Genomic DNA, 27,623 nt, shown 5'->3' with positions numbered 1-27,623 from the left:
GTTTTATGCTTTATCTTCTGGTCTGCATTCAAGTAAACATGCCACATCAGAAAACACTCCATCTGGATAACATTTATCTTAAATTTTAAAAAGATAAACATTAATGTGAAAATATTGCAATCCATGCTTATATATATCCATTACGTTTTAACACTTTTAGACTTAATATGTTACATTAAATTTGTGCAGTGACCTGATATGCTATCCTGCAGACTAAACATGCTGTCAAGCTATATTAACGTTTCCAACGCAATGCAGAGTAAACTTGTCAGAATTCTTATCTTAAACCAACCATCTCGGAGCTCTTTGTCCACTCAGGACCCAAAGCTTATAGATTTTAAAGCTCTCCTGGGAACTGCAGAGGAGAACTTTATTATTTCATGCCAAACATGGCTGTTGAGTCAGAGTCTGTGGGGATTATAAAGCTGTGCTTCTCCTTCCCAGTCTCTCACCAGAAACCCAAGGCACACTAGGGTCGTCTATTTTGTTTCTTAATGGGTTGAACCTTCTCAAAGAGGTTTGTTTTCACTGGTGCAACTGTAAAATCATGACGGTATTCCAGTTATTGCGCAGTTTTGGTACATGCTGCTGTTCATCATCTGTGATTTGCTAGTCTATAGATAATAAAATGTAATCAACATGAGTGTACTTTGAAGCAGTATTTAATAGTTAAAAGACAGAAGACTTTTTATCAGGTCATCAGTGTGTCCAGTATCATAGGATGAAGAGGGTTGTTTACACAGCTTGCATGTGTTGAACTTTATTGTTGTTCTATAATCTTCAAATATAGTATCTTGATCAAAATTCTTTCTGGTAGACTTGTTTAAATTACGCTGCTGTTTAGTGTCAAGTTCAACATTTAGCTGAAAATTGCTGCTGCCCACATTCCCTGCGAAGTCTGTGTTTTGTATGTAATGTGAGAGTGTTTCAGATGTCAGATGAAAGACCAAACATTGCTACCGCTGTGGTGGGTCAACTGAGGTCACTCAGTTTGGTTGAACCAATCAATGGCAAAGAGTGCCACAGGTTTGCTGTTACTTAACTATGAAGTTGTGTTAGATCTTGAACTGAGTGGCATGTGTTTTAATGAAGATAACACTCCCAAGGGGCACTTTTAATAAAGTTTAAAGGTTTTAAAAGATTAAACGAGCTAAAAAGTAGGCAATTTGACGACCTTCTGGTTTACAGATTTTAGTAGATCATAATGTATTACTTGTGGTGACCAATATGACACGTGTTCCCTGATTAAGAAAAAAAAAAAGCTAAAACCAACCTAAGCTGGTTGGCTGGGTTGAGCTAGAACAACTAGCTAAAACCAGCTTGACCAGCCTTTTTTCAGCAGGGTAGCTGGTCAGCAGGCAGGTTTTAGAGAGGTTTTGGCCACTTCCTTAGCTGCCCTGCAAAAAAACAACCATAACCTGCCTAAGCTGGTTGGTTGGTTTTACCCTGCTGAAAAAACAAAACAAAAAACAGCTAAAACCAGGGGTTTTGGCCACCTTCTTGGCTGGTCAGGTTGGGAGATCAGTTAAGACCAAAACAGCTTAGGCTGTTTTTGGCTGTTTTTTTAACCAGCCTAAGTTAGTTGGCTGGTTTTACCCTGCTGAAGGAAAAAAATGCTAAAACCAACCTAAGCTGATTGACTAGTTTAAGCTGGTTACAGCTGGTCAGCAGGCTGGTTTTAGAGGGTCTTTGACCACTTTCTTAGCTGGTCAGGCTTGGAGACCCATTAAGACCAGCCAACTAGCTTAGGCTGGTTTTAGCGTTTTTTTTTTTCTTCAGCAGGGTAGCTAGTCGGCAGGCTGGTTTTAGAGGGGTTTTGGCCATTTCCTTAGCTGCCCTGCTGAACAAAAAACAGCTAAAACCAGCCTAAGATGGTTGGCTGGTTTTACCCTGCTTAAGAGAAAAAACAACCAAACCTGGTTGACTAGTTTAAGCTGGTTACAGCTGGTCAGCAGGCTGGTTTTAGAGGGGTTTTGGCCATTTCCTTAGCTGCTCTGCAAAAACAAAAAAACAAAAAACAACAATAACCATAACCTGCCTAAGCTGGTTGGTTGGTTTTACCCTGCTGGAAAAAAAAAAACAGCTAAAACCAGGGGTTTTGGCCACCTTCTTGGCTGGTCAGATTGGGAGATCAGTTAAGACCAGCCAACAGCTTAGGCTGTTTTTTGGCTGTTTTTTTTTAACCAGCCTAAGTTAGTCGGCTGGTTTTACCCTGCTGAAGGAAAAAAAATGCTAAAACCAGCCTAAGCTGGTTGACTAGTTTAAGCTGGTTACAGCTGGTCAGCAGGCTGGTTTTAGAGGGGTTTTGGCCACCTCTTTGGCTGGTCAGGCTGGAAGATCAGCTGGAACAACCAGCTAAAACCAGCTGAACCAGCCTAACCGGACTAGGAGACCAGCTAAGACCAGCCAACCATTTTAGGCTGGTTTTAGCTGTTTTTTGTTTTGTTGGTTTTTCAGAAGGGTAGCTGGTCAGCAGGCTGGTTTTAGAGGGTCTTTGACCACTTCCTTAGCTGCCCTGCTGACCAAAAAACAGCTAAAACCAGCCTAAGATGGTTGGCTGGTTTTACCCTGCTGAAGAGAAAAACCAACCAAACCTGGTTAACAAGTTTAAGCTGGTTACAGCTGGTTAGCAGGCTGGTTTTAGCTGTTTTGTTTGTTTGTTTTTTCAGCAAGGTAGCTGGTCATCCAGTCTGGTCTTAGCTGGTCAGCATGCTGGTTCTAGAGGGGTTTTGACCACTTCCTTAGCTGGTCAGGCTGGGAGACCAGTTAAGACCAGCTAACTAGTTTAGGCTGGTTTAACTGTTTTTTTTAAGCAGGGTAGCTGGTCAGCAGGCTGGTTTTAGAGGAGTTTTGACCACCTCCTTGGCTGGTCAGGCTGGAAGACCAGCTGGAACAACCAGCTAAAACCAGCTTGACCAGCCTAGCCAGACTAGGAGACCAGCTAAGACCAGCCAACTATCTTAGGTTGGTTTTAGGTGAGGCTTTTTGTTTTATTTTGTTTTCAGCATGGTAGCTGGTCATAGCTGGTCAGTCTGGAAGACCAGCTGGAACAAACAGATAAAACCAGCTTGGCCAACCTAACCAGACTAGGAGACCAGCTAAAACCAGCTTAGGCTCGTTTTTACTGTTTGTTTGTTTTTCCTCTTAGCAAGGTAGCTGGTCAGCAGGCTGATTTTAGAGGGGTTTTGGCCACCTCCTTGGCTGGTCAGTCTGGGAGACCAGCTGGAATAAACAGCTAAAACCATCTTGACCAGCCTAACCAGACTAGGAGACCATCTTAAACCAGCCTTCCTAACCAGCTTAGGCTGGTTTTAGTTGTTTTTTTTCAGCAGGGTAGCTGGTTAGTAAGCTGGTTTTAGAGGGGTTTTGGCCACTTCCTTAGCTGGTCAGGCTGGGAGACCAGCTGGAAAAACCAGCTTGACCAACCTAGCTAGGCTGGGAGACCAAACCAGCTAAGACCAGCAAAGCAGTTTAGGCTGGTTTTAGTTGTTTTTTTTTTCAGCAAGGTCATATGACCTTACAGCATATGCAGATTAATTTTTAAAAGTTTTACATTTAGACATTTCCACTTGTGTCAGGATATACACATTACTCTCTGCTCCATCCTGAAAACAAAAGGTCCTAAAATCCCGTTGCTAGGTTTTCTGGGGTCCTTGTACAGTTTATTGCATTGGGCCTCATAGCAACATCCCTGTTAAAATACTATGTTTTAATTAACACGTAGGCTAACCATTTGTAGGCAGAACAGCTGTTGTGTATTCCTTCATTCCTTCATTCATTCACAAGGTCTGTTTCCAAGTTAGCCAAAGCGTGTATTTTGGCGCCAAACAAACTCAAGTGAACTGAGGAGGTAACCATAGAGACAGTGAGCTAACAGGAACGGGGTTACCAGACACTACAAAACATTGACAAAAAACCTAATGTAATTTACAAACAAACAAACAAACAAATAAGAAAGACAGACAAATGAATTGGTCTTCAATGGATTTTGCCCTCAGAAATATTCAAGCTTTCTCAGCTTTATTATGTACTTTGGTCGTCGTCTATAGGCTATGCTTCGTACCGCCGCTCCCTATACGCAGAGTACGCACTACGCAGTCTGCGTAGGGCACCAACTCCCAGGGGGGCACCATCCCAGCTGCTCAAAAAAAAATATAAAAATTGTTTTTTTTTATATATTATAATAATAAATTAATATTAATAATATACATATACAAATAAACAAAAATATAAAAATATAAACGTATATATTGCATTTTACGGTGAGCGCAGAGTAGGCTAGTAAGCACACGTGATGACGCGCAGCATCTGCGCCGCGACGCGCCCTCACCTCTGTTTACGGCTGCCTATTTGGCCAAAAATGATGATAATAATTGATGAACAATATGCCTGGTCCTGGAAAGAGACATCAACAGTCAGGCGCCGAGAAACGAAAGAAAAAAAAAGCCCAAGATGAAGCCCGTGCATCACTTTCAGGTGCGTTCATAATCCTGTGAAACTTTATTTTATTCTGTCAACGTTAATAATGTGTTTTAATGTCGGTAATAATTTCACGACTAACGCATCTTTCTTAATATGAATACAAGCAGATCTAAGTAAACACAGTGACTTAAAATGCATTATATTAAAACACAGAGGCAATTATGATTATTGATTAATGACCATATGGTGTCATTAAATAACAGTGTTAAAATACATAATCTAATACAAAATTAACAGTTTACATTACAATTTTAATAGAAATGCCTGAAAAGGGCACCAAATGCAGTTGTTACACTTACATGATGATCAAACTCCTTGTTTAATATTGACCAAACGTTTAAAATATCCACATAATCTTTCTTATCATTTCCTCAACAAAAATATGTGGACATCATAACCCTTGTCTGCTTTATTGTCAAAGTCTGCTTTATTGTAAATTTTGAACTTTGGAAAGCTCCAGCAGATGACAGTGTTGATTTTATTTCAGTTTATTATTGTTTATTTTATTAAGATTTCACATTTTTAAAAGTTTTATTTAAAGTGTAATTTTATTTTATTTTATTTATTTTTTTGCTGTAGAGATACAATTGTAATTTATAAATGATACAATTTATTTGTGTAATTACTTTTATTTGAATAAAGTTCTATTTTGGCCCCTATAGTAGGTGTTTTTTTTATTATTATATTTTATTTTTACTTCCGTAATATTTGGGGGAGGGGGCACAAAAGTAAATTTTGGCTTAGGTCACCCATTTGGCCAGCAGCGGCCCTGCTTCGTTCATAGAAACCAACAAAAACTTTCAAAGATATATTCATTTGCGCGGTGAAATTCAATCTGAGAGGAGCTCAGTGCGGAATGAGGACTCGGCGGGAGAGAGCCGCAGTAAATACTTGCAAGTTGATTGACAAGCTCGTTATCTCTCCCCCTGCCGCCGCCTGCAGCTCAACTTCTGTTTCTCATTTGGGATAGAAAGTGTTGAGCGCTGCAGAGTCTCGGAGGACCCGCAGACTCACCCGCTCAGACACTTTGAACCCCGGGCCGGTCAGGTCACAGCGACCCAGAGAAACCGGTCAACGGGTTTATGTGATGTTATGAAGCTCTTGGATGCTTTCAGCTGTTCGTGTCTTTGGGAAACGGTAATTTAACTGGATTATATTCTAATCGGTTTATTAAATATCTTCTGGATGTGGTTCAAGAGAATGGAGTTGAAGAAAATTGTGCCAAATCTTCTTGTGCTGTGTGTAGCGTTTGGACACTTTTCCGAATCGTCGGAATTTAAAGGTGGGAATTTTGTTTTAAACCATCTTAAAATGTAATGTAAACTGATTTGTATGTTGTTGTTGTTGTTGTTTTCATTGGACTGTAACGCTGTTTTTCTTTAATTTATTGCGACAATTACAAATGATGGTGTAAGTTCAGTGCTCTCACATTTATGGTGACAGAAAGTGGTCAGCTGCTTAGCTGTGTTGTTAAACCCAAATTGTCCTTTATTGTCTCATTTCATGCTTCCCCCAGCGACCCAGTCAGTGCTCAGAGACAATACGCCTAAACAATGAGATAATAACATGCAAATGGAAGCTGTTATTCATACAAACATTCATTGTCAGAAATTAACTTTTTATTAAGGGGAAATATTTGCCCCCTAGATTGTTTTAAATGGTCCATCTTTGTTATTATGGCATGTTTAAAAACAAAAACGGGTTAATTTCTACATTATTGCACATACTTCTTTGGATAAAAGTAAGTGCATACAAATGTAAAATGTAATTATAAAAACACATTTGCACAACAAATGTTTATGTAGAGAAATATTCATAAGAATTAAGTAAAAATAAGAAAGTGCCTCTTTCCATTAAGCATTTGCATATACCAGTAAAGAGAAAGAAGATAAGATAAAATCTTCTTTATCTGGAGATACAAAGCCAGATTCAGTTTAGTTTGTGGCTTGCACTGTAAAAATAACTTCATATTTTCCAGTTTACGGGACATTTTAAGTCATAAATAACAAAAAAGTTGAATTACATACAATTACAAAAACCCCCATGCTAGTGTGAACAGAATCCCCAAAAAGTTTTCCCAACTAGTCAAGTTTCTGAACAAAGAATTTCAAATGTTCAAAAATTTTGTGAGTTTCCATCATGTATTGCAGCATGGATATAATAAAATAAAATTATATTCTAATAATTTTTTCCCATAAACTGAAAAAGTCAACTTAGAGAGAATTTCAGAGAGAAGCCAGAAATCGACTATTTGTTATGTAATAATTTATCTACAAAATATTTTATATGTAAGTAATTTTAACATTTTATTTAAAAAAAAAAAATTACAAATTAACATTAGATAATGTATTCTGAACAAACATCCCTCATCACCACCTCATATTTGCATTATTTTCTGATAATTCAACAGCCTGTTGACAATTATTTATTACTTATTAAAAGGTTAGTTCACCCAAAAATTTAAATTAGCCCATGATTTACTCACCCACAAAGCATCCTAGGTGTATAGATGAATATAATCGAAGTTGTAATACAAATGTCCTGGCTCTTTCAAGCTTTATAATGGCAGCGGACGGGTGTTTTTGTTTGACAGTCCAAAAGACGACCAATAAAGTGCATCCATCCATAACAAAAAAGTGCCTCACATGGCTCTGGGGGTAAATAAATGCCTCCTGTAGTGAATCGATGTGTTTTTGTAAGGAAAAGATCCATATTATAGACCAGGAAGCCTTTATTCACTCCCCAGAGCCATGTGAGGCACTTTATATTATGGATGGATATGCTTTTTTGGACTTTGGACTGTTGAATGAAAACACCTGCACACTGCCATTATAAAGCTTGGAGGAGCCAGGACATTTTTTTTTTACATTACTCCTATTAAATTCGTCTGAAAATAGAAAGGCATATACATCTAGGATGCCTTGAGGGTGAGTAAATCATGGGCTTATTTTCATTTTTGGGTTTTGGTGAACTAACCTTTTAACTCAAAGCTTAAAATTCATCATCTTGAAAAGCTCTTTGTTATAGAAGAAAGTATGTGTATGTGTGACATATCGGTACCATATTAGTAATTGGCCGATATTGCAAATGCCTATTAAAACAAACATCGAACAAACAACCAGTGGGCAAATATTGCAGGGGATTATGCTTAATAAATTGAGAGAAGCAGAAATCATGGTCACAATTAAAATACAATTTAGCATGCAGCTCCATGACTTTTCAGACATTACAATATTCCATTGCTCCCTAAAATAGTAACTAATTATGTAACTTAGTTACTTTTTGTGGAAAGTAATGCTTTATGTTACTCTTTCATTACTTTTTAAATCTGTCCTGAGCTTGCTTGTTTGTTTTTAATATAAAAAAAAATCTAAATATTAATAATCTAAAGTCCTTTATGGTACAGGCTTGGGTCTCATCCACTTCCAGGTATTTCTAGCTGTACAAAACAGCTAATTTTGCTGCTTGATATTGCAAACTGTTGCATCTTACCGTATGATTTGCATGTATTATCTTAATTATGAGCACAATGGTTTGTAGTGCAAACAATTTTACAATTTACTGCACTTTGTTATTCTTCTCGCTATTTCACTACAGCGGCTAATGAACCGGAAGTCTTGCACATTCATAGAAAATGGCTTACATCTGTGTTGAAAAACATTGAATCATTAAAGACAAGCAGCAAAGACACTGGTTAATAAAATGGGGTTATATACATAAAGGATATTGTGTTATTTAACATTAAATCATTGCAGGTTTGAATCATATTCTGAGTTTGCGTATCACTGTTTTGATTAATTTTGAGGAATACTGAATCTGTTTTTGTGCAGATGAGATGAGTAAATGCATGTTCATATTTAGTCTAGAACTTCCAGTGTTGGGGAAAGTTACTTTTAAAAGTAATGCATTACAATATTGAGTTACTCCCTAAAAAGTAACTAATTACGTTACTTAGTTACTTTTTTATGGTAAGTAATGCGTTACGTTATTTTTGCGTTACTTTTTAAATCTGGGCAGGGCTTGCTTGTTCATTTTTAATATAAAAGTTCTATTTTTGGCAAATGTAAAAGCCTTTTCACTCCAAAAGCCTCAGGCTTAGAGAAAAGTAAATTCACGTCAGTACAGTAGACCGCGGAAGTAAAAATGTCAACTCTTCAGCAATAATAAAAAAAAGAAAAACAGACTATCTTGAGTAATTTTTGCGTATTAGTATGGATCAATTGGATCATCGAAGGTCGACAGCAAAGACATCGGTTAATAAAATGCGATTAAATAATACAAAGGATATTTGTATTATTTAACATACTTAATTATTGCAGGTTTGCATTGAATTCTCACAGTTTTTATTTATTTCGAGGAATACTGTATCTGTTTTTTAAGGAGTGAGATTATTTTTTTGCATGTTCACATTTATTCTAGAACTAAAGTAACATCTTACAATTTCTCTCAAAATGGGGACAAGAGAGCTATTAATTAATAAATGGGAGGAGGGAAGTAACTGGCGTTACTTATTTGAAAAAGTAACTCAGATATTTCCTTGTCAATTAAAAAATAATGCGTTACTGTACTAGTTACTTGGAAAAAGTAATATTATTACGTAACTTGCTTTACTTGTAATGCATTACCCCAACACTGGGAACTACAGTAACATCATGTTTACACAATGCCCAGTTGCTTTAACATGGGGACAGGACAGCTTTCAGTCAATAAATGTGAAAACTAAGTATCTGGCATTACTTTTTTGAAAAAGTAATTCAGACATTTTCTTGTAAATTAAAAAGCTATGTGTACTTTAAAAAGTAATCTGATTACATAACTTGCATTACTTGTAACTTACTTTTCCAAAAGGTTCTCATTCCTAAAATCATTCAATCATCTTACTATACATGCGACCTAGCCTTAATATCTGTTCTCTCTCTTTCAGTTATTAATATATTGGAGCTCCACGATGCACGTCAGACAGCTGCAGCTATAGAGAATCTGTCTGGAGCTCTGCAGACGATAGGAGATCTGTACATCACCTCCACCTTCATGCTGCCACCCAAACTCGGTGGCGTTTTGTTCGGTCTCTATGATAAAGAAGACAACAAGAAATACCTGGAGATTGCTGCTGTAGGCAAAATCAACAAATGTAAGCTCTGGTCATTTGCAAACCCATTCCCAAATGCAATTTGTGTAGGTTCTTAGTAGTTTTTGCTTATGATTCCTGTCTTTGGAACTTGTCTCCTCAGTACTGGTGCGATACTCGCGCTCTGATGGAAAAGCTCATGCTGTCAATTTACAAAATCCAGTCCTCGCTGAGGGACGCACCCAATCGCTTATCCTCAGAATGAGTGGACTTAGACGCAGTCACGTAAACATAGAGCTTTATGTAAACTGCCGCTTGGTGGACTCTGCTCAGGGCCTCCCTTCATTTGTCGGGTTTCCATCAAAGGCAGAATCTGTGGATGTTCGCACCGGACAGAAGTCTTATGCCAGGATACAGGTGATTCATTTAGGTCAACAATAAATTAACATTTCTGTCATGCATTCAGTGTGAATCAAAGTAATTGTTATTTACTCATCTACATGTTGTTCCAAACCCATAAGACTTTGCTAATCTTTGAAAAAACACAAATGAAGATATTTTAAGTGAAACCTGAGATATTAATGTTTCTTCATTAAAAATAAACACCCATACACTCTTAAAAAAGGTGCTTTAAAAGGTTCTTCACAGCAATGCCATAGAAGAACCACCATAGAAGAACCATAGAAGAACCTTTTTTTATAATCTGAAGAACCTTCTTTCAACACAAAAAACCTTTTGTGATACAGTAAGGTTCTTTAGATGTTAAAGGTTCTTTATAGAACCATTTAGACAAAAAATGTTCTTCTATGGCATCGTGAAGCACCTTTATTTTTAAGAGTGTACATACATCTTCGAAAGCCTTGGATTAAACCATTCATATAGATTACAATTCATGTGGATTATGCTGTACGCTACGATGACTTTTTGCACATTTCAATGTGTGACAATTTTGGTTACGTGGAATTTGGTGGACATAAAGAATGAGGGGATATTAAAATATCTTCATTTGTGTTTTGAATATGAATAAAAAGTGGGTTTGGAAACAACATGAGGGTCACTAAATGACAGAAATTTAATTTTGTGGTGAACCATCTCACATAGCTCATAATTTATATTTCAAATTGTGTGGTTTGTGCTTTTTAAGTGACTTAAAGGGTTAGTTCACCCAAATATTCTGTGATCAATTACTTATCCTAATGTTTTTCATCTCTGGAACACAAATTAAGATATTTTTGATAAATTCTGAGAGCTTTCTGACCCTCCATAGACATCAAGGGTCCTTCCACATTCAGAGTTCAGTAATGTTGTAAGGACATTGTTAAAATAGTCCATGTGACATTAATGGTTCAGTTGTAATTTAATAAAGCTACTAGAATACTTTATGTGTGCAAAGAAAACTAAAATAACAACATCTTTCAGAGAAATTCAACTTTATTCAGCTATTTCATTACAGAGAGTACCACAACGCATGCACATGATTCGTTCTGCTCATAAAAATGGCACAATGCATGCATGTTCTATACATTAGCAACATCACGTGCACAAAAAGTATTCTTGTAGCTTCATTAAATTATGGTTGAACCACTGATGTCATATGGACTGTTTTAACAATGTCCTTAATAACGTTTCTGGACCTTGAATGTGGAAGGACCATTGCTGTCTATGCAGTGTCCAAAAGTTTTTGGATTTCATCAAAACTATCTTAATTTGTGTTCTGAAGATGAATTAAAGGGATAGTTCACCCAGAAATGAAAATTTGATGTTTATCTGCTTACCCCCAGGGCATCCAAGATGTTGGTGACTTTGTTTCTTCAGTAGAACACAAACGAAGATTTTTAACTCAAACCGTTGCAGTCTGTTAGTCATATAATGGCAGTGAATGGGCACCAAACCTTTAAAAGTAAAAAAAAAACATGCACAGACAAATCCAAATTAAACCCTGCGGCTCGTGACGATACATCAATGTCCTAAGATATGAAACTATTGGTTTTTGTGAGAAACTGAACAGTATTTATATCATTTTTTTACCTTTGATAAACAGCAACGTCCATCTTTCCTGAGCGCGAGCTCAGCATCCGACACGTAGTATACGCAAACACCGTAAGCGATCTGTCGCATGTATACGACACTCATTGTTTACACAGTGTAAAGAGACTGTGGGTATAGCGGCTATTCAAAATGGTAATTACTTGTGCTTATCCTGATTGTTCAAACCGATTTAAAGCTAAAAGATTACGTTTGCTTGCACAAACTCATCCAGGACTGTCCACCGATTTCCCCTTACGGCGTTTGCGTATACTACGCCAGAGTGCATACACGTGTAACGCGCCATATGCTGAGCTCGCACTCAGGACAGTTGGACATTGCTGTGTATCAAAGGTAAAAAATGATATAAATACTGTTCAGTTTCTCACAAAAAACGATCGTTTCGTGTCTTAGGACATCAATGTATCGTCACGAGCCGCAGGGTGTAATTTGGATTTGTCTGTGCATGTTTTTTTTTTTACTTTCAAAGGTTTGGTGCCCATCCACTGCCATTATATGACTGACTGATCAAATTTTCATTTTTGGGTGAACTATCCCTTTAAGGTCTTACAGGTTTGGAATGACATGACAGTAATTCATGACAGCATTTTCATTTTTGGGTAAACTATCCCTTTAAATACGGTTTTGGCTTAGTTTTTTTTGACCTGACAGAAAATAAAATCGGTTAGAAAATACTCATGTACTTATTTTTTAAAGAGAAACTCAAGCCAAATAAACCAAAATAGCATAAAGACTTAGATGTGGGCTCTTTTGAATAACCTTGCATAGTGCTATGAGTTTTGTATGAGCCAATATAAATATCAAATTAGCGTTGCCTTCAATATACATATGCAAATTATGCCGACATCCCGGTGAATGTGTTGTTGTAACAAACCATGGATGTCTGATTTTGCATTAAGACCTGACTTAAAACACACTCTCCATTTGAGTGATAAGTGTACGTTTGCACAGGAGTGAAGGTCAGTGTGTTAAACAGTGAAGTGTGGAAGGACATTGATAACAAAGCATGTAAATGTTTGTTTCATATATATTTTTTAGGGCTCAATAGAGTCTGTTAAACTAGCTCTCGGAGGCTCTCTGGCTACAGCTGGTCTTCTCATTGACTGTCCATTCCAAGGAGATTCAGCTATAAACAATGCAGGTAAGTACAATTCTTACAGCATAAGAGTAACTTGTGATGTTTTTCACATGCGGTATTTAAAAATACATCCTGCACAGTATAGTAGTCCATTCCAAACATTGTCATGTCATCATACTGCCCTCTTGTGGCAATGCAGAAACACCACATATTATTTCTGCAAACAATTCATGAATTAAAAAAAAAAAGATGAATATTTTGAAATGTAGAGAATGTGATACGCACTACCATTCAATTTGACATGGGGTCAGTAAGAACTTTTAAGGATGCTTTAAACTGGTCAAAAGTAACACAAAGACACTGAATACTGCAGTAATGATGCTGAAAATTCAGCTTTGCATTTCTGGAATAAAACTAAATTTTTAAATAAATTCAAACTGAAAACAGTTATTTTAAATTGTAATAATATTTCACTATATTAATGTTGTACTGTATCCTTGATCAAATAAGCATGAGAGACTTTCATAAACATGAACAATTCTACCAACCCCAAACTTTCGATCAGCAATGTAAATATGTGAATTTGTTCCTAAACTAGAAACATTTGTTAAAATGTGACTGCTGTTTCTTTACTCATATGCAATTATAGAAGGTTCAAATGCTCATTGGTGCTCCAGATAGAAAAACGATGCATTAAGAGCCAGGGGTGTAAACTTTTGAACAAAATGAAGATGCGTAAAAAAAATTACTTTGCCTATATCATATTTTTGTCATTTAGTACTGCCCTTCAGAAGCTACGGAAGATACTTACATGTTCCCCAGAAGACAAAATAAGTTAAATTTACCCTGATTTTCAAATTCAAATAGTTTTCACCAATACATTGTGATTCCTTCTGGATGCTTTAAACTGATTAAAAAAAACCACACAAAGACACTGAATACTGGAGTAATGATATGAAATTCAGCTTTGCATCACTGGAATAAAACTACATTTTTAAATATATTCAAACTGAAAACAGTTATTTTAAATTGTAATAATATTTCACTACATTACTGTTTTACTGTATCCTTGATCAAATAAGCATGAGACTTTCATAAACATAAAAAATCCTGCCCAAAACTTTTGATCAGTAGTGTAAAACTATATATTTGTTTTAGAAACATTTGATAAAATGTGACCTTTGTTTCTTTACAGTAGGCAGTGACATTAACGCCATCCTTGGTAAATATCAACAAATATTCAATAATATGTGAATGTACTATCTCAGCTGAATTTTCTTAATGCCTGTAATGCTTTTCTATGATAATAAAAAATTCCTTTCATATGGCCAGGTGATCACACCAAAGCTCTGATCGGACAGTTGATCATCTTTAACCAGATCATGGGAGAGCTGAGAGAGGATATCAGAGAACAGGTATGGAAATTTATATAATTGAATGTGAGATTATGTGGCTCACAGAAATATCCTTCACAAAGCCAGTCTACAGATTACTTAACAATAGTCATTTCTGCATGTTAAGCTTGGATTGGAGGACATATTTTATTACAGACTTCTGTTTTTTATTGGGACGTTGGATTTTCTAAAAATAATTTCTTTCTACTTTGATGTGTTTTCAGACAAAAGAGATGTCTCTCATCAGAAACACCATTCTTGAATGTCAAGTGTGTGGTAAGGGATGAAAAAGAGCTTCAACAGGATAATGGCAGACCAGGTTCTGTTAAACATGTCTGAAGATTGGTATAGAAGTAATCTGTATGTGTCTCTGTTTATCAGGATTCCATGAGCCTCAGTCCCGGTGTCATCCTAACCCTTGCTATAACGGCGTGAGCTGTATAGAGAGCATGATGTACCCAGGATATCAGTGTGGCCCCTGTCCAGAGGGCATGACTGGAAACGGAACACACTGCCAGGACATTGACGAGGTTCCTTCTGATATCATATTATTAGTAGTAGTAGTATTTGCTAAGGCAAAACACTTACTGATTCATATGCAAATTGAGTGTAATGTGTTTAGACACTGTATTCATAGCTTTCATTCATGTGACCAACTCGAAGACCTGGAGGGCAAAACATCCATAGAACTGCAGCTCAAGCCTGTCAGTTTTTAATCCGCTTCCCAGCTGCAAATATTTAGATCACCTCTCAAAGAATAAAACAGTGATATGTGAACAACGTTTTGGCCTTTGCAGTCCATTATAAGTACTCCCACAATATTTCAGTCACTAAACAGGGCAACATACACACTGAAAAAACTTAGGCCCGGTTTCACAGACAGGGTTTAGACTAAGCCAGGATTAAGTCATAGTTTTTAAGTTAAAACAGCTCAGATTTACATTTTAGTCTAGGACTAGGCTTAAGCCTTGTCTGTGAAACCAGGGGTTAAAGTGCCTTAATGTATTTAAAACCGTGATATTTAAAGATCAGATTTAGTACACACCTTATTAGTGATGTATAGCAGATGAGCCCGGAATAGAAACGCAATGCGCTAAATGGTTCATTGTTTTCTTTATAATAGTTTTCCATGGAAAATCACTAAATGTGAAACTTTGCGCATTGCATTTATATTCTGGGTTTATCTGCCTGTACAAAATATGCATCATCGATAAGCAAGTTGCAATTTAGTATATTTAAAATATATTAACTTTTAATGTAATATTTAATATTACTATTAAAATTATAATCACTTTACATTTGCTTTAGTATGTTATTGAACACAGCATGTTTATTTCTTTAAATCACAAAGGATTAATAAACATTTAAAATGTACCTTAAAGTAAAACTTAATTTAACATTAATACAAAGTGCACTTTTTAGAAACATAAAAGTGTACTCTCTGTAAGTAGCCTTTTATATAATATATCATCTATGCCATTTTTAATATACTTTTAAGATTTGAAGTCTAAAAGTGCACATTTGATACAATTCAATACAATTTTTCACTTTACTTTTCTTTTTCCTCTCAATATCTCTCTTTGTCATAGTGTACTGCTCAGCCCTGTTTCTCTCCCGAGTTGTGTGTGAACACAGCTAAAGGCTTCAGCTGTGAGTCCTGTCCGATAGGATTCACTGGTCCAGCACTCAGGGGGGTTGGTTTTGAATTTGCCAAGAGCCACAAGCAGGTAAAAACCTTCAAAATCCAATTACAAAACAATTTTACATTGAAGTGAATAGGCTTTTACTGTGCAAATGATGTTTCTTTTTTTCAGGAATGTGTTGATATTGATGAGTGTGCTGAGCACTCCGGTTTCTGTGTGCCCAACTCAGTCTGTATAAATACAGTGGTGAGTAAACTGTCAAAATTTACATATGAATTAAAAAACACTAGAGTTGACAAGTCAAGCAGAAGAGCCGTAAGGGATGAAACGTGAATGTACAGTAATACTAGTACTACCAAACTGAATGCTTTCTTTTGATAGGGATCGTTCAAGTGTGGCCAGTGTAAAGCAGGATTTGTGGGTAATCAGACCGCTGGCTGTTTTGCGAGGAGGACGTGTGAATCTCTGGGCTATAACCCATGTGATGTGAATGCACACTGTGTGATGGGCCGCAACACTGACATTTCCTGTATGGTGAGAATCTAAAAACTCTAAAAACTTCATTGTGGAAATGTTGAATTCAAAGTCTTTCATTTGTAATTAAATCACATGCAACTCTTAACTGAGACAGCAATTTCTTTGCTTCTTAAAAAAACTCAGAACAATCTAGATTTGTCCAAATGGCTGATCTTTCTGTCCATTTTGTGTTTTGCAGTGTAACGTTGGCTGGGCAGGTAATGGACACATCTGTGGTCCAGACTCAGACATTGATGGTTACCCTGATGCTCCTCTTCCATGCATTGACAACGACAAACACTGCAGAGCGGTACATACTCATTCCACAGACTTTTTAGGAGGGAATTCACTAAGAATAATTCATGTTGCAGCGTAATACCGATCCATATATCACCTGTTGAAATGAATTGCAAGTAGGTTTTAATGTGTTAAAAAAGAGGCATATTGAAAAGAGGTTTATTGAATTTGCCCCATTTTGTCCAATTTATTGTTTACCACCCTGAATAGTTTTCTGCTTAACTGCCCTAAAATGTATTTAAAATGGATTACACAATATTGAAAAAAATGCATTCGAAAACCAATATTATTTAAAGATCGGACAATCCTCATTATAAGTGACATTAAAACATATTTTATGCTTAATATTAGGAAATATGCATTGCGCACAAGTAGTAGGGTACAACGGGGGCAAAGACACCCCCTAAGAAAAAAAATTCCTTTTCACTGTGTATGATTGCAGAAAAATACATACGTTTGTATTAAATATTTATGGAGCAACAGATTTTGTGCAAAAATAAATCATACAAGTCGTTTATTTTGATTAAAAATCTCATAAATTTTCAAAATAATCACTTTAGCCAAGTTTGTTCTATTTTCTGCTTAATTTGATGAATAAAATATATATTTTTCAATAAATATACTGTCATTAAACTATGTTATTATAAAACATATGTTTTAAAATACAGAAACAAAATCATTTTAAAATGTAAAGATTCTGAAAGCATTGAAGGACATCCCATAATAATTTAATATAGATTTGCAGTAATAACAACACATTATATTTTATTATATGGTATGATTAATAGCATGTTTTTAAACATGATGGTTTCATTCTCAACATGGTGATTATTTTTAAGACAGGCACCCCACATAATGTATGATATTTACTATCTCAATCTAACAATGTCATGTCAACAAATGGAAAAGTCTGCCTTCTATTAATTATCATGTTAATTATTGTGCCTTTTAGCCCCAACAGCAGGGGCGCTTTTTACCTCAGATACCATACTTTTACATATGTTTTGTTATTTAAAAACTGCTGTTTTAATTATCTTAAACAAAACTGAAAATCATTAAGAAGACATTTGTCTCTAGATATATTGAATAATTTAACGATTCACATTTTCTACTTAAATCGACAACATTTAAAAAAAATCAAATATTAGATCAAGTAAGCACAGAATCGACTTTGTGCTGCTGCCTGCAATAGGTCAAGGATCAGACAAATTTGCACATGTATGTTGAAAAGCTAATGTTTTGGAAAGTGCTACAGCAAATTTTTCTGCCATCTAGTGGTTTAGAGGAAAAAAATATCAAAGGCGCCTTTTACCCGGGGTGCCTTTAGCCCTGTATTACCCTATCCAAATGAAGTTTAATTACAATTCCTATATCAGTATGTCTCGAGCGATATATCAGTAATTATGGTAATATACTTGAACTATACTTAGTATAAAATAAATGCATTTTCAATATGTTACTACTAAATGTTTTTACTAGGGTGACAGTTTTCCTTGAGAAAAACACATATCATTTAATTTTGGTTGTGATTTAACATTTATTGTCATGTTTTGTATAATATGCTTACAAAATTTTATATTGCTTGAATAGTAATGAGAAGTCGAATAATAATTGAAAATCCCCATTTAGGACAACTGTGCGAATACCCCAAACTCTGGGCAAGAGGACACAGATGGAGATGGGATTGGTGATCAATGTGACGAGGATGCAGATGGAGATGGAATTAAAAATGTTGAGGTTAATGATCAAGTCGTGAACAATTATAAAAACATTTGAACAATCATTGGAATGTCAAGTTCTTCATGCGACACATTCTAAGCAGTATCTGTTTTAATTTTGCAGGACAACTGTCGTCTGGTACCCAATAAGGACCAACAGAACTCTGACACAGACTCCTACGGCGATGCTTGTGACAACTGCCCCAACGTTCCCAATGGAGATCAGATTGATACTGATGGCAATGGCAAGGGAGACATCTGTGACAATGACATTGATGGAGATGGTACAGTCTCATTCATTTTTAACTGTTCTTTGGTTTTACAGCATTGTTCTGCATCATGTGTTCACACCCACTATATATTTTCACAGGCATCCCTAACGTGTTGGATAACTGTCCCAAGATACCCAACCCCATGCAGACAGACCGAGACGGCGATGGTGTGGGTGATGCTTGTGACAGCTGTCCTGAGGTCAATGATCCAATGCAGGTTAGACAAAGAGAACTATTTAATGCTAAAGTAAAGGGAAGGGATAAAGGGTTGCCTCTAATGGTAACGTTGAAGGTCCTTTATCCAGGTTGAGATGTCTGAAAAAGACAGGAGGAGATGCAAGCTGAGATAGTGGAGCCATCAGGCTGGAATTATGTAAAACTCACCTACACCTATCTGTGTAGAAGTTATAACAGAAGTAGCTTTTACAATAGTTGTGTAAATCAAGAAAAGCAGAGGTCCAAGCACTGAACTTTGCGGAACCCCCAATAACCTACAGTGGTGAGAAAAAGTGTCCTGATTTTTTTTTTTTTTTTTGCATGTTTGTCACACTTTAATGAAACAAATTTAAATATTAATCAAAGATAACACAAGTAAACACAACATGCAGTTTTTAAATTAAGAAGGGAAAACAAAATCCAAACCCACATGGCCCTGTGTGAAAAAGTGTTTGCCCCCTAAACTTAATAACTGGTTGGGCCACCCTTAGCAGCAACAACTGCAATCAAGCGTTTGCTATAACTTGCAATGAGTCTGTTACAGTGCTGTGCAGGAATTTTGGCCCACTCATCTTGGCAGAATTGTTGTAATTCAGCCACATTGGAGGGTTTTTTAAGCATGAACCCGCCTTTTTTAAGGTCATGCCACAGCATCTCAATAGGATTCAGGACAGGACTTTGACTAGGCCACTCCAAAGTCTTCATTTTGTTTTTCTTCAGCCATTCAGAGGTGGATTTGCTGGTGTGTTTTGGATCATTGTTCTGCTGCAGAACCCAAGTACGCTTCAGCTGGAGGTCACGAACAGATGGCCGGACATTGTCCTTCAGGATTTTTTGGTAGACAGCAGAATTCATGGTTCCATTTATCACAGCAAGTCTTCCAGGTCCAGAAGCAGCAAAACAGCCCCAGACCATCACACTACCACCACCAGATTTTACTGTTGGTATGATGTTCTTTTTCTGAAATGCTGTGTTACTTTTACGCCAGATGTAATGGGACACACATCTTCCAAAAAGTTCAACTTTTGTCTCCTCAGTCCACAGAGTATTTTCCCAAAAGTCTTGGGGATCATCAAGATGTGTTCTGGCAAAACTGAGACGAGCCTTTATGTTCTTTTTGATCAGCAGCGGATTTCGTCTTGGAACTCTGCCATGCAGGACATTTTTGCCCAGTCTCTTTCTTATGGTGGAGTCATGAACACTGACCTTAACTGAGGCAAGAGAGGCCTGCAGTTCTTTAGATGTTGTTGTGGGGTCTTTTGTGACCTCTTAGATGAGTCGCCGCTGTGCTCTTGGGGTAATTTTGGTTGGCCGGCCACTCCTGAGAAGGTTTACCACTGTTCCATGTTTACGCCATTTGTGGATAATGGCTCTCACTGTGGTTCGCTGGAGTCCCAAAGCTTTAGAAATGGCTTTATAACCTTTTCCAGATTGATAGATCTCAATTACTTTCTTTCTCATTTGTTCCTGAATTTCTTTGGACCTCAACATGATGTGTAGCTTTTGAGGAACTTTTGGTCTACTTCACTTTGTCAGGCAGGTCCTATTTAAGTGATTAAGTGACACTTTTTCACACAGGGCTATGTGGGTTTGGATTTTGTTTTCCCTTCTTAATTTAAAAACTGCATGTTGTGTTTACTTGTGTTATCTTTGATTATTATTTAAATTTGTTTAATGATCTGAAACATTAAAGTGTGACAAACAGGCAAAAAAATAAAAAATCAGGAAGGGGGGCAACACTTTTTCACACCACTGTAGATGTTTTCACATAAAGTACAAACTCCACAACATGTCTACTTAAGCAAACTTTGATCAAATAGAATCATTCATTATTTACTTGTTCATCACTAGTTCAGATTCAGAATTCGATAACTACAGACGTAGTAGCTTACATTAGGTTTAAATGAGAAGTTCACTTCCAGAATAAACATGCTCATGTCTTTCTGTCTTAAATCACAAAGAAATTGAGGGTTTTTGAGATAACATTCCAGAATTTTTCTCCATATAGTGGACTTCAAGGGGAGTCAATGGGTTGAAGGTTCAAATTGCAGTTTCAATGCAGCTTCAAAGGGCTCTAGAAGATCCCAGCTGAGGAATAAGGGTCTTATCAAGTGAAATGATTGATCATTTTCTAAAAGAAGAATAAAAAGGGACAGGTACTGTAGCCACCCAGCTTTTCAAATACGATTTATTTCTGTATTTTGCTGTTTTTGCAGTCAGATATGGACAACGATTTGGTGGGAGATGTATGTGATACAAACAAGGACATGTAAGTACTTGTGTAAATAAATGCTTGTCTTACTCAAGAACATGTATAATGATTTTTACTTCATGTTTTTACTTAATGTTATATTTAATTACATTTTCCTTGGTGTATGTCAGTCTCAATGTTCTTTTTGCTTCTTTCTGCTTGTCATTCATTCTTTAAATCTCTAGTGAAAGTGATTTTTTGTGTGTAGGGATGGTGATGGATATCAGGACACACGGGATAACTGCCCCGAAGTGCCTAACAGCTCTCAGGTGGACTCAGATAATGATGGCACCGGGGACGAGTGTGATGATGATGATGATAACGATGGGATTCCAGATATCCTTCCTCCTGGCCCAGATAACTGCAGACTTGTTCCCAACCCCAGTCAAAAAGATACCGATGGTCTGATTCTTAATACTGTATTTTGGAAAAGCATACTGACATACTACTAAAAGTAATCCATCTCCTTCTGTCCCATCAGCCAATGGAGTTGGTGACATGTGTGAGACAGACTTTGACAACGATAAGGTGACTGACTTGTTGGATGCGTGCCCTGAAAGTGCAGAAGTCACCATGACAGATTTCAGGGCATTCCAGACGGTCATTCTTGACCCAGAGGGAGATGCTCAGATCGACCCCAACTGGGTGGTACTAAATAAGGTGATCTTTAGTCAATGTTCTCATTTAAATGGCTCAAAATCATTTTAGGCTTTTATTTTTATTTATCAGCTAGTTTCAGGGATTTTATTGTATTGTTGCCAGAGTAGTGGATTCAAAAACTACTTGTAAGTACTCATAATCAGACTACATGATTACTATTGCAAAACATTATTCAGAATTTATTGATTTATTTTTATCTTTTAAATGGTCCTTTCTAAAATAACCTATTGTGTATATACATTCAGAAAGTCTTTAGGTTTTATAGACATTCACACAGAGATAAGTTATTTGTCAGGTGGCTAAACAGCAATTGACCACTGATTTACGAAAATCATTTTAGGTTTAAGAAGTGTTTCTACATTGCATCAACTACTGATGAACACAATGAATTTTATTTGAATTATCACGCTGTAGGTTATTTAACCATGTATTTCTGTCTTTGGAAGGCATTTGTCTTTCAAACACATTAAAATGCACAACTTTACAAATTCACAAGCTGTTTTGTCATCTGATCCTTTTCATTTTTATTTGAAGTACCCCTGAGTTTTTAAAATAATATTTTAATAATTAAGTATCACATTTGCGTGTTCATTGGTTCTCTGACGTTGGTTATAGTCACATGACATGCAGGTATACAAATAAAATATTTCATTTTTTAGTACGCTTTTAATTTTGATTAAATCATTTATTTTATTTTAACATTTTTTATGATTTAATTAATTATTAGCTTTTCATTAAACTCATAAACCACCTGCAGTTCCATTATGAACTTGACGTAATGTAATGTTTAATTCACTTCATGTTGTTAATAACAACAAATGGAATATATTTTCTGACTCTTTGTATTTTTATATCAGTATGGTACAAGATTATCCTATTTAAATCAATGTGATAAACAAGTTAGATCAAGAGTAATCTAAAAGTAGTCCTAAAAATGTGTAACGTAATGGTCATTTGGAATCAGTAACAGATTACCCAGCTCTGTTTGTTGTACACATTGTAATACTTTGGTGTTTTTTTAGGGAATGGAGATTGTGCAGACTATGAACAGTGACCCTGGTTTAGCTGTGGGTAAGTACACAAAACTCTTTCACATTTTCATAGAGACTCCATAAAAATTAAATCTAGCCTTCTTTTCCAACAGGTTGATTGACATCTCTGTCTCAACGGCTGTATTAACCTCTTTATTCATTATTTAGGTTACACAGCATTCAATGGTGTCGATTTTGAGGGCACAATCCATGTGAACACGGCCACTGATGATGATTACGTGGGATTCATCTTTGGCTATCAGGACTCTTCCAGCTTCTATGTGGTGATGTGGAAACAGACAGAACAAACATATTGGCAGAATTTGCCTTTCAAAGCCTCAGCTCAACCTGGACTACAACTTAAGGTCAGAGGGAACTGAAATAATTACCATTTTTAATAACTATTTTCTAGGGTTGTAATGGTATTATCAATATCGTGGTATCGTGATAGCAAAACTGTCTTGATATTATCGTAGTCACATGGCGTTGTAACGATAGGTCTTCCGGGCAAGAAGTGTAGACTTTTAAAATATATTCAAACTTCTTATTCTAACATAAAAGGGTCCTTATAGTTGTGTTTTGGGCCATTATGCTTTGGCACAGTATCTGTCAAACGAACAAACACCGAAAGCACAATATGGCTTAATCCCTTCATCAAGTCTGTTTTCGCTGCCCATTTCAAAGCGTGCACTCGATTCAGGGAATCAGCTTCTGATCCGGTGTTTTCCGTGCCTCAGAACGGCTCAGATCACGGTGAATGTAGTGAACTTGTTTATTGCATGTGCTGTGAGTTTAGCATGCATTTGGGAACACAACAGCCACCAATTATGCTTTATTTTCACATTCGCATAACTCCCAACATTTAGGCAGATGATTGCAGCATGATTACAGGAGTTTTTCATCAAAATAAAAGCTCTACTGTCGCTTCCGTCAAAATAAAGCTTTAAAGTCCAGCATTAATAGCTGACAACTACTGGTTTAAATTGGTAACTGCAGTCCAAATTCAAAATATCTCTTTCGTAGAAATTAGGAAAGAATTTCTCTACTGTAGTGTAAAGCAAAAATATACCTATGAAATATTAATTTTCATTTATTTTACAGTGCAATTGTTTTACAATATATGGCTATCGCTGTCATAGGAATAACAGTAATATAAAGTTGTTGTTATTATTATTATATGCTAATTAGTTCAAAGAGACAAATAAAAAGAGGGTTGATTCCCCTGAAAAGTTCAGGTACAAGGTCAGGGACTTAATGTGTAAAATTTATATCTCATGAAAGTCTTCATTTTTTTCTTCAGTCTTTTCTTTTTTTAAATATCGCAAATAATATAGTACCATGGACTTCATATTGAGGTATTATTGTACTGTGAGATTTTGATATTATTACAACCCTACTATTTTCTATTTTAATATATTTTAAAATTTTAAAATCTTCCTTTTATGCTAATTAGAATTTTCAGCATCGTTACTCCAGTCTTTAGTGTCACATGATCCTTCAGAATTTTTTCTAATATGCTGATTTGCTGCTTAAAAACCATTTCTTATTATCAATATTGAAAACAGTTGTGCCGCTTAACATATTTTTGAAAACTGATACATTTTGTTCAGCAATGAATAAAAAATCCAAATGACAGCTGATTTTTTTTGTAATAATGTAAACATCTGTTATTTTTTATCAATTTAGTGCATGCTTACTGAATAAAAGTAATAATTTCTTTAAAAATAAATTATACTGATTCTATACCTTTGAATGGTATTGTACAGTGCCCTCCACTAATATTGGCACCCTTGGTAAATATGAGCAAAGGTGGATGTGAAAACAAATCTGCATAATTTATCCTTTTGATCTTTCATTCAAAAAATTCACAAAATTCTAACATGTCACTGAAGTAAAAGGGGTGACATCTCATTATGAAATAAATGTTTTTCTCTAGTTCACGTTGGCCACTATTATTGGCACCCAATTATTGCAACGTCCTTTTCCCAGTTAACAGATAACAGATAGCAGTTCTGAGTTTTCTCCAACAATGTCTAATGAGTTTGGAGAACACCTGACAAGAGATCAGAGACCATTCCTTCAAACAGAATTCCTCTAGATTCTCCAAAATCTCTCTCTTCCCAGCTTCATGTTGGTGCTTCTCTTCAGTTTCTATACAGGGTTCAGGTCAGGGAACTGGGACGGCTGGTAGAAGCTACATTCTCTGCACAATTTTTGTGTGGTTTTTGATGTTTGTTTTGGATCATCATTCTGCTGGAAGATACAACCGTGGCCCATTATAAGATTTTCAACAGAGGCAGTCAGGTTTTGATTTTTTATCTGCTAGTATTTGATAGAATGCATGAAGCCATGTATCTAAACAAGATGTCCAGGACCTCCAGCAGAAAAATAAGCCCACAACATTAAAGACCCAGCAGTATTTTTAACCGTGGACATGGGGTACTTTTTATCCCTGTCTGCACCAAAACCATCTGGAGGGTTAGCTGCCAAAATTTTTCATCTGACCATAGAAGCCAGTCCTGTTTGAAGTTCCAATCATGTCTGACAATTGAATATGCTGGAGTTTGTTTTTGGATGAGCCAGGAGGATATTTTCTTGAAACCCTCTGGAACAACATGTGGTGATGTAGGGGCTGTTTGATCATTTTATTTTAGGCTTTCTGACCCCAAGACTCAACAATTCTCTGCAATTCTCCAACTGTGATCCTTGGGGAGTATTTGGCGTCTCAAACTCTCCTCCTTATTGTGCATTAGGATTATATAGACACACATCCTCTTCTAGGGAGATTTGAAACATCTTTAGTTGATTGGAACTTCTTAATTATTGCCCTGATGGTGGGAATGGGGATTTTCAATGCTTTAGCTCTTTTCTTACAGCCACTTTCTATTTTGTGAAGCTCAACAAACAGAACTACATTCTTTGGTTTTACTACTTGTGATGGATGATTAAGGGAATTTGGCTTTTGTGTTCCTCATATTTATAATCCTGTGGAACAGAAAGTCATGGCTGGACAATTTTATACTCCTAGCCACCCTGGTGTGCTAAAAAAATTGTAATATTAATGGGAATATACTTTAGAGATATTTTACTTTAGACCAATTTCTAGGGGTGCCAATAATTGTGGCCAACGTGAACTAGAGAAAAACATTTATTTCATAATTTCCCTCCCATTTTCCATCATTTTACTTCAATGAAAGGTTAGAATTTAGTAAATTTTTCAAATGAAAGATCTAAAGGATAAACGATGCAGATTTATTTTCACAGTCACCCTTGCTCATATTTTCTAAGGGTGCCAGTATTAGTGGAGGGCACTGTATATGTGTTACATATAATTCTCTCTGTTTACCTCACTCTTCAAGGCAGTGAAGTCTAGTACAGGTCCTGGCGAGTATTTGCGCAATGCTCTGTGGCACACAGGAGACACGCCAGGGGAAGTTACTTTGCTTTGGAAGGACCCAAGAAACGTGGGTTGGAAGGACAGAACGTCCTATCGCTGGCACCTCACTCACCGCCCACAGGTGGGCTACATACGGTGAGAGCTAATCTGACTTTAAACATTAAGAGATACACAAAACAAGTACTGTATATCTGTTACTACCAAAAAATTTGTAGAGTATTCTGACGGACTGTATTCTCTATATCTACGGTGTAGATTAAGATTGTATGAAGGTGCAGCCATGGTGGCAGATTCAGGAGTCGTGATAGACACCACTATGAGAGGAGGGCGGCTGGGCGTCTTCTGCTTTTCTCAGGAAAACGTCATATGGTCTAATCTGGGCTACAGATGTAATGGTAAGTAGTATTATTTGATCAGAACATTTGAGCACATCCAGCTCAAAATAGTATTTGAGTGTCAACACTTTCTCTTTGTATATTGCACAGATTCTATCCCAGATGACTTTATGCTGTACCAGAAGCAGATGAATGTGAGGACATAGGCATCCCCTCATCTCATGACGCTGTTTCTGCATGGGTGTTTGTGTATATGTGTGTTCAGAGAGGTAGGAAGAGATGATGGAAATTAGTTTTTTATCTTTTGAAATCTTGAAGAGTATCAAAACTATACACTGCACGGCACAAGTTTGCATTGTGCACCATCATGAGTATTATGGTGTGGGGTAGGAAAAATGTTGTACTGTGCTATATGGGTGAGAATCAACAAATGCTGAAATATAAAGCTAATGGAATAAATGTTATAAAGATTTAAAAGCTATTAAGCAATTAGTAAGGTTGTAAAATAATACAGGCAATAAAAATGACTAAATACGTTGACTGTGAATTTGGCGGCTTGCAAACATTGTTAATAAAATGTGTTTAAGACATTTGTCCATTAAAAATATGCACAGGCATGTTTAATTGTAAACCCCCATAATGTGTTGTCGACTCACGGTTTCTCACAGTTTTCCCATCTTGTTCCTCACAAAGCCTCTTTCATCCAAAGTGACTGATTGTGAGGTTATTTTGTTGATTTCAGCACCATGGACAGGGCTCTACTACATAATTGCTGCAGTGTGCTGCAAATATTTACTAAAGAAAACAAATAAGGGCATTCAGAAAAATGCATAACAGGTGTATTAGTGTGATTAAGCACAGACATAAACCATTTGGTGATTAGAAATGGTTATTAGTAGCCACAGCAGTATAAGCAAAAGCCGTGATTTAAATATTAATAAAATAAAAATGAATCTAAATCAGACTGATCTGTATTATATGTACTGTAATTATTTATGCACTCTAAGGCTATCCAGTGTATTCATGTAAAGTGATTTATGGGGGTTGGCTGACACAGGATTCATTTCTGGTTCATAAATAGATGTTGTTACAAAATGTAACATCTCAATGTTACACTAGATAAAGAAAAAGATACAAACCTGTCAAGGTGTGGATGTGTGATATTTCAAATGTTCATGTAGAATTCAAAACAAACTCCCCTAGTTAAAATGTTATGAGA

General features: G+C 36.3%; 1 protein-coding gene across 1 annotated transcript; it reads left to right on the top strand.

Moving 5' to 3' along the window:
- Positions 1-5,486: 5,486 nt before the first annotated feature.
- thbs3b (thrombospondin 3b) lies at positions 5,487-27,529 on the top strand. Its single transcript, XM_073821297.1, has 23 exons — positions 5,487-5,764; positions 9,407-9,613; positions 9,714-9,967; positions 12,635-12,737; positions 13,870-13,896; positions 14,007-14,089; positions 14,293-14,344; positions 14,450-14,598; positions 15,658-15,795; positions 15,883-15,957; positions 16,093-16,245; positions 16,427-16,537; positions 18,154-18,261; positions 18,367-18,526; positions 18,613-18,731; positions 20,947-20,999; positions 21,190-21,383; positions 21,463-21,641; positions 22,664-22,712; positions 22,841-23,037; positions 26,032-26,204; positions 26,325-26,464; positions 26,555-27,529. Exons 1-23 carry the CDS (start codon positions 5,668-5,670, stop codon positions 26,608-26,610), a joined length of 2,877 nt encoding a protein of 958 aa, XP_073677398.1. The 5' UTR covers positions 5,487-5,667; the 3' UTR covers positions 26,611-27,529.
- Positions 27,530-27,623: the final 94 nt, after the last annotated feature.

The sequence above is a fragment of the Garra rufa genome, chromosome 17 (assembly GCF_049309525.1).
Source record: "Garra rufa chromosome 17, GarRuf1.0, whole genome shotgun sequence".
In the NCBI taxonomy this organism is placed as follows: Eukaryota; Metazoa; Chordata; class Actinopteri; order Cypriniformes; family Cyprinidae; genus Garra; species Garra rufa.
The sequence above is the reverse complement of the archived record's forward strand: the minus strand, read 5'-3'. Positions and strand labels throughout refer to the sequence as shown.

Bases quoted from the DNA above. Each gene is read 5' to 3' on its own strand.
- thbs3b (XM_073821297.1), top strand. From the start codon at position 5,668: ATGTGGTTCAAGAGAATGGAGTTGAAGAAAATTGTGCCAAATCTTCTT. The intron at 13,897-14,006 runs GTAAATATCAAC...TCATATGGCCAG, and splicing joins TGACATTAACGCCATCCTTG to GTGATCACACCAAAGCTCTG. The intron at 16,246-16,426 runs GTGAGAATCTAA...TGTGTTTTGCAG, and splicing joins ACACTGACATTTCCTGTATG to TGTAACGTTGGCTGGGCAGG.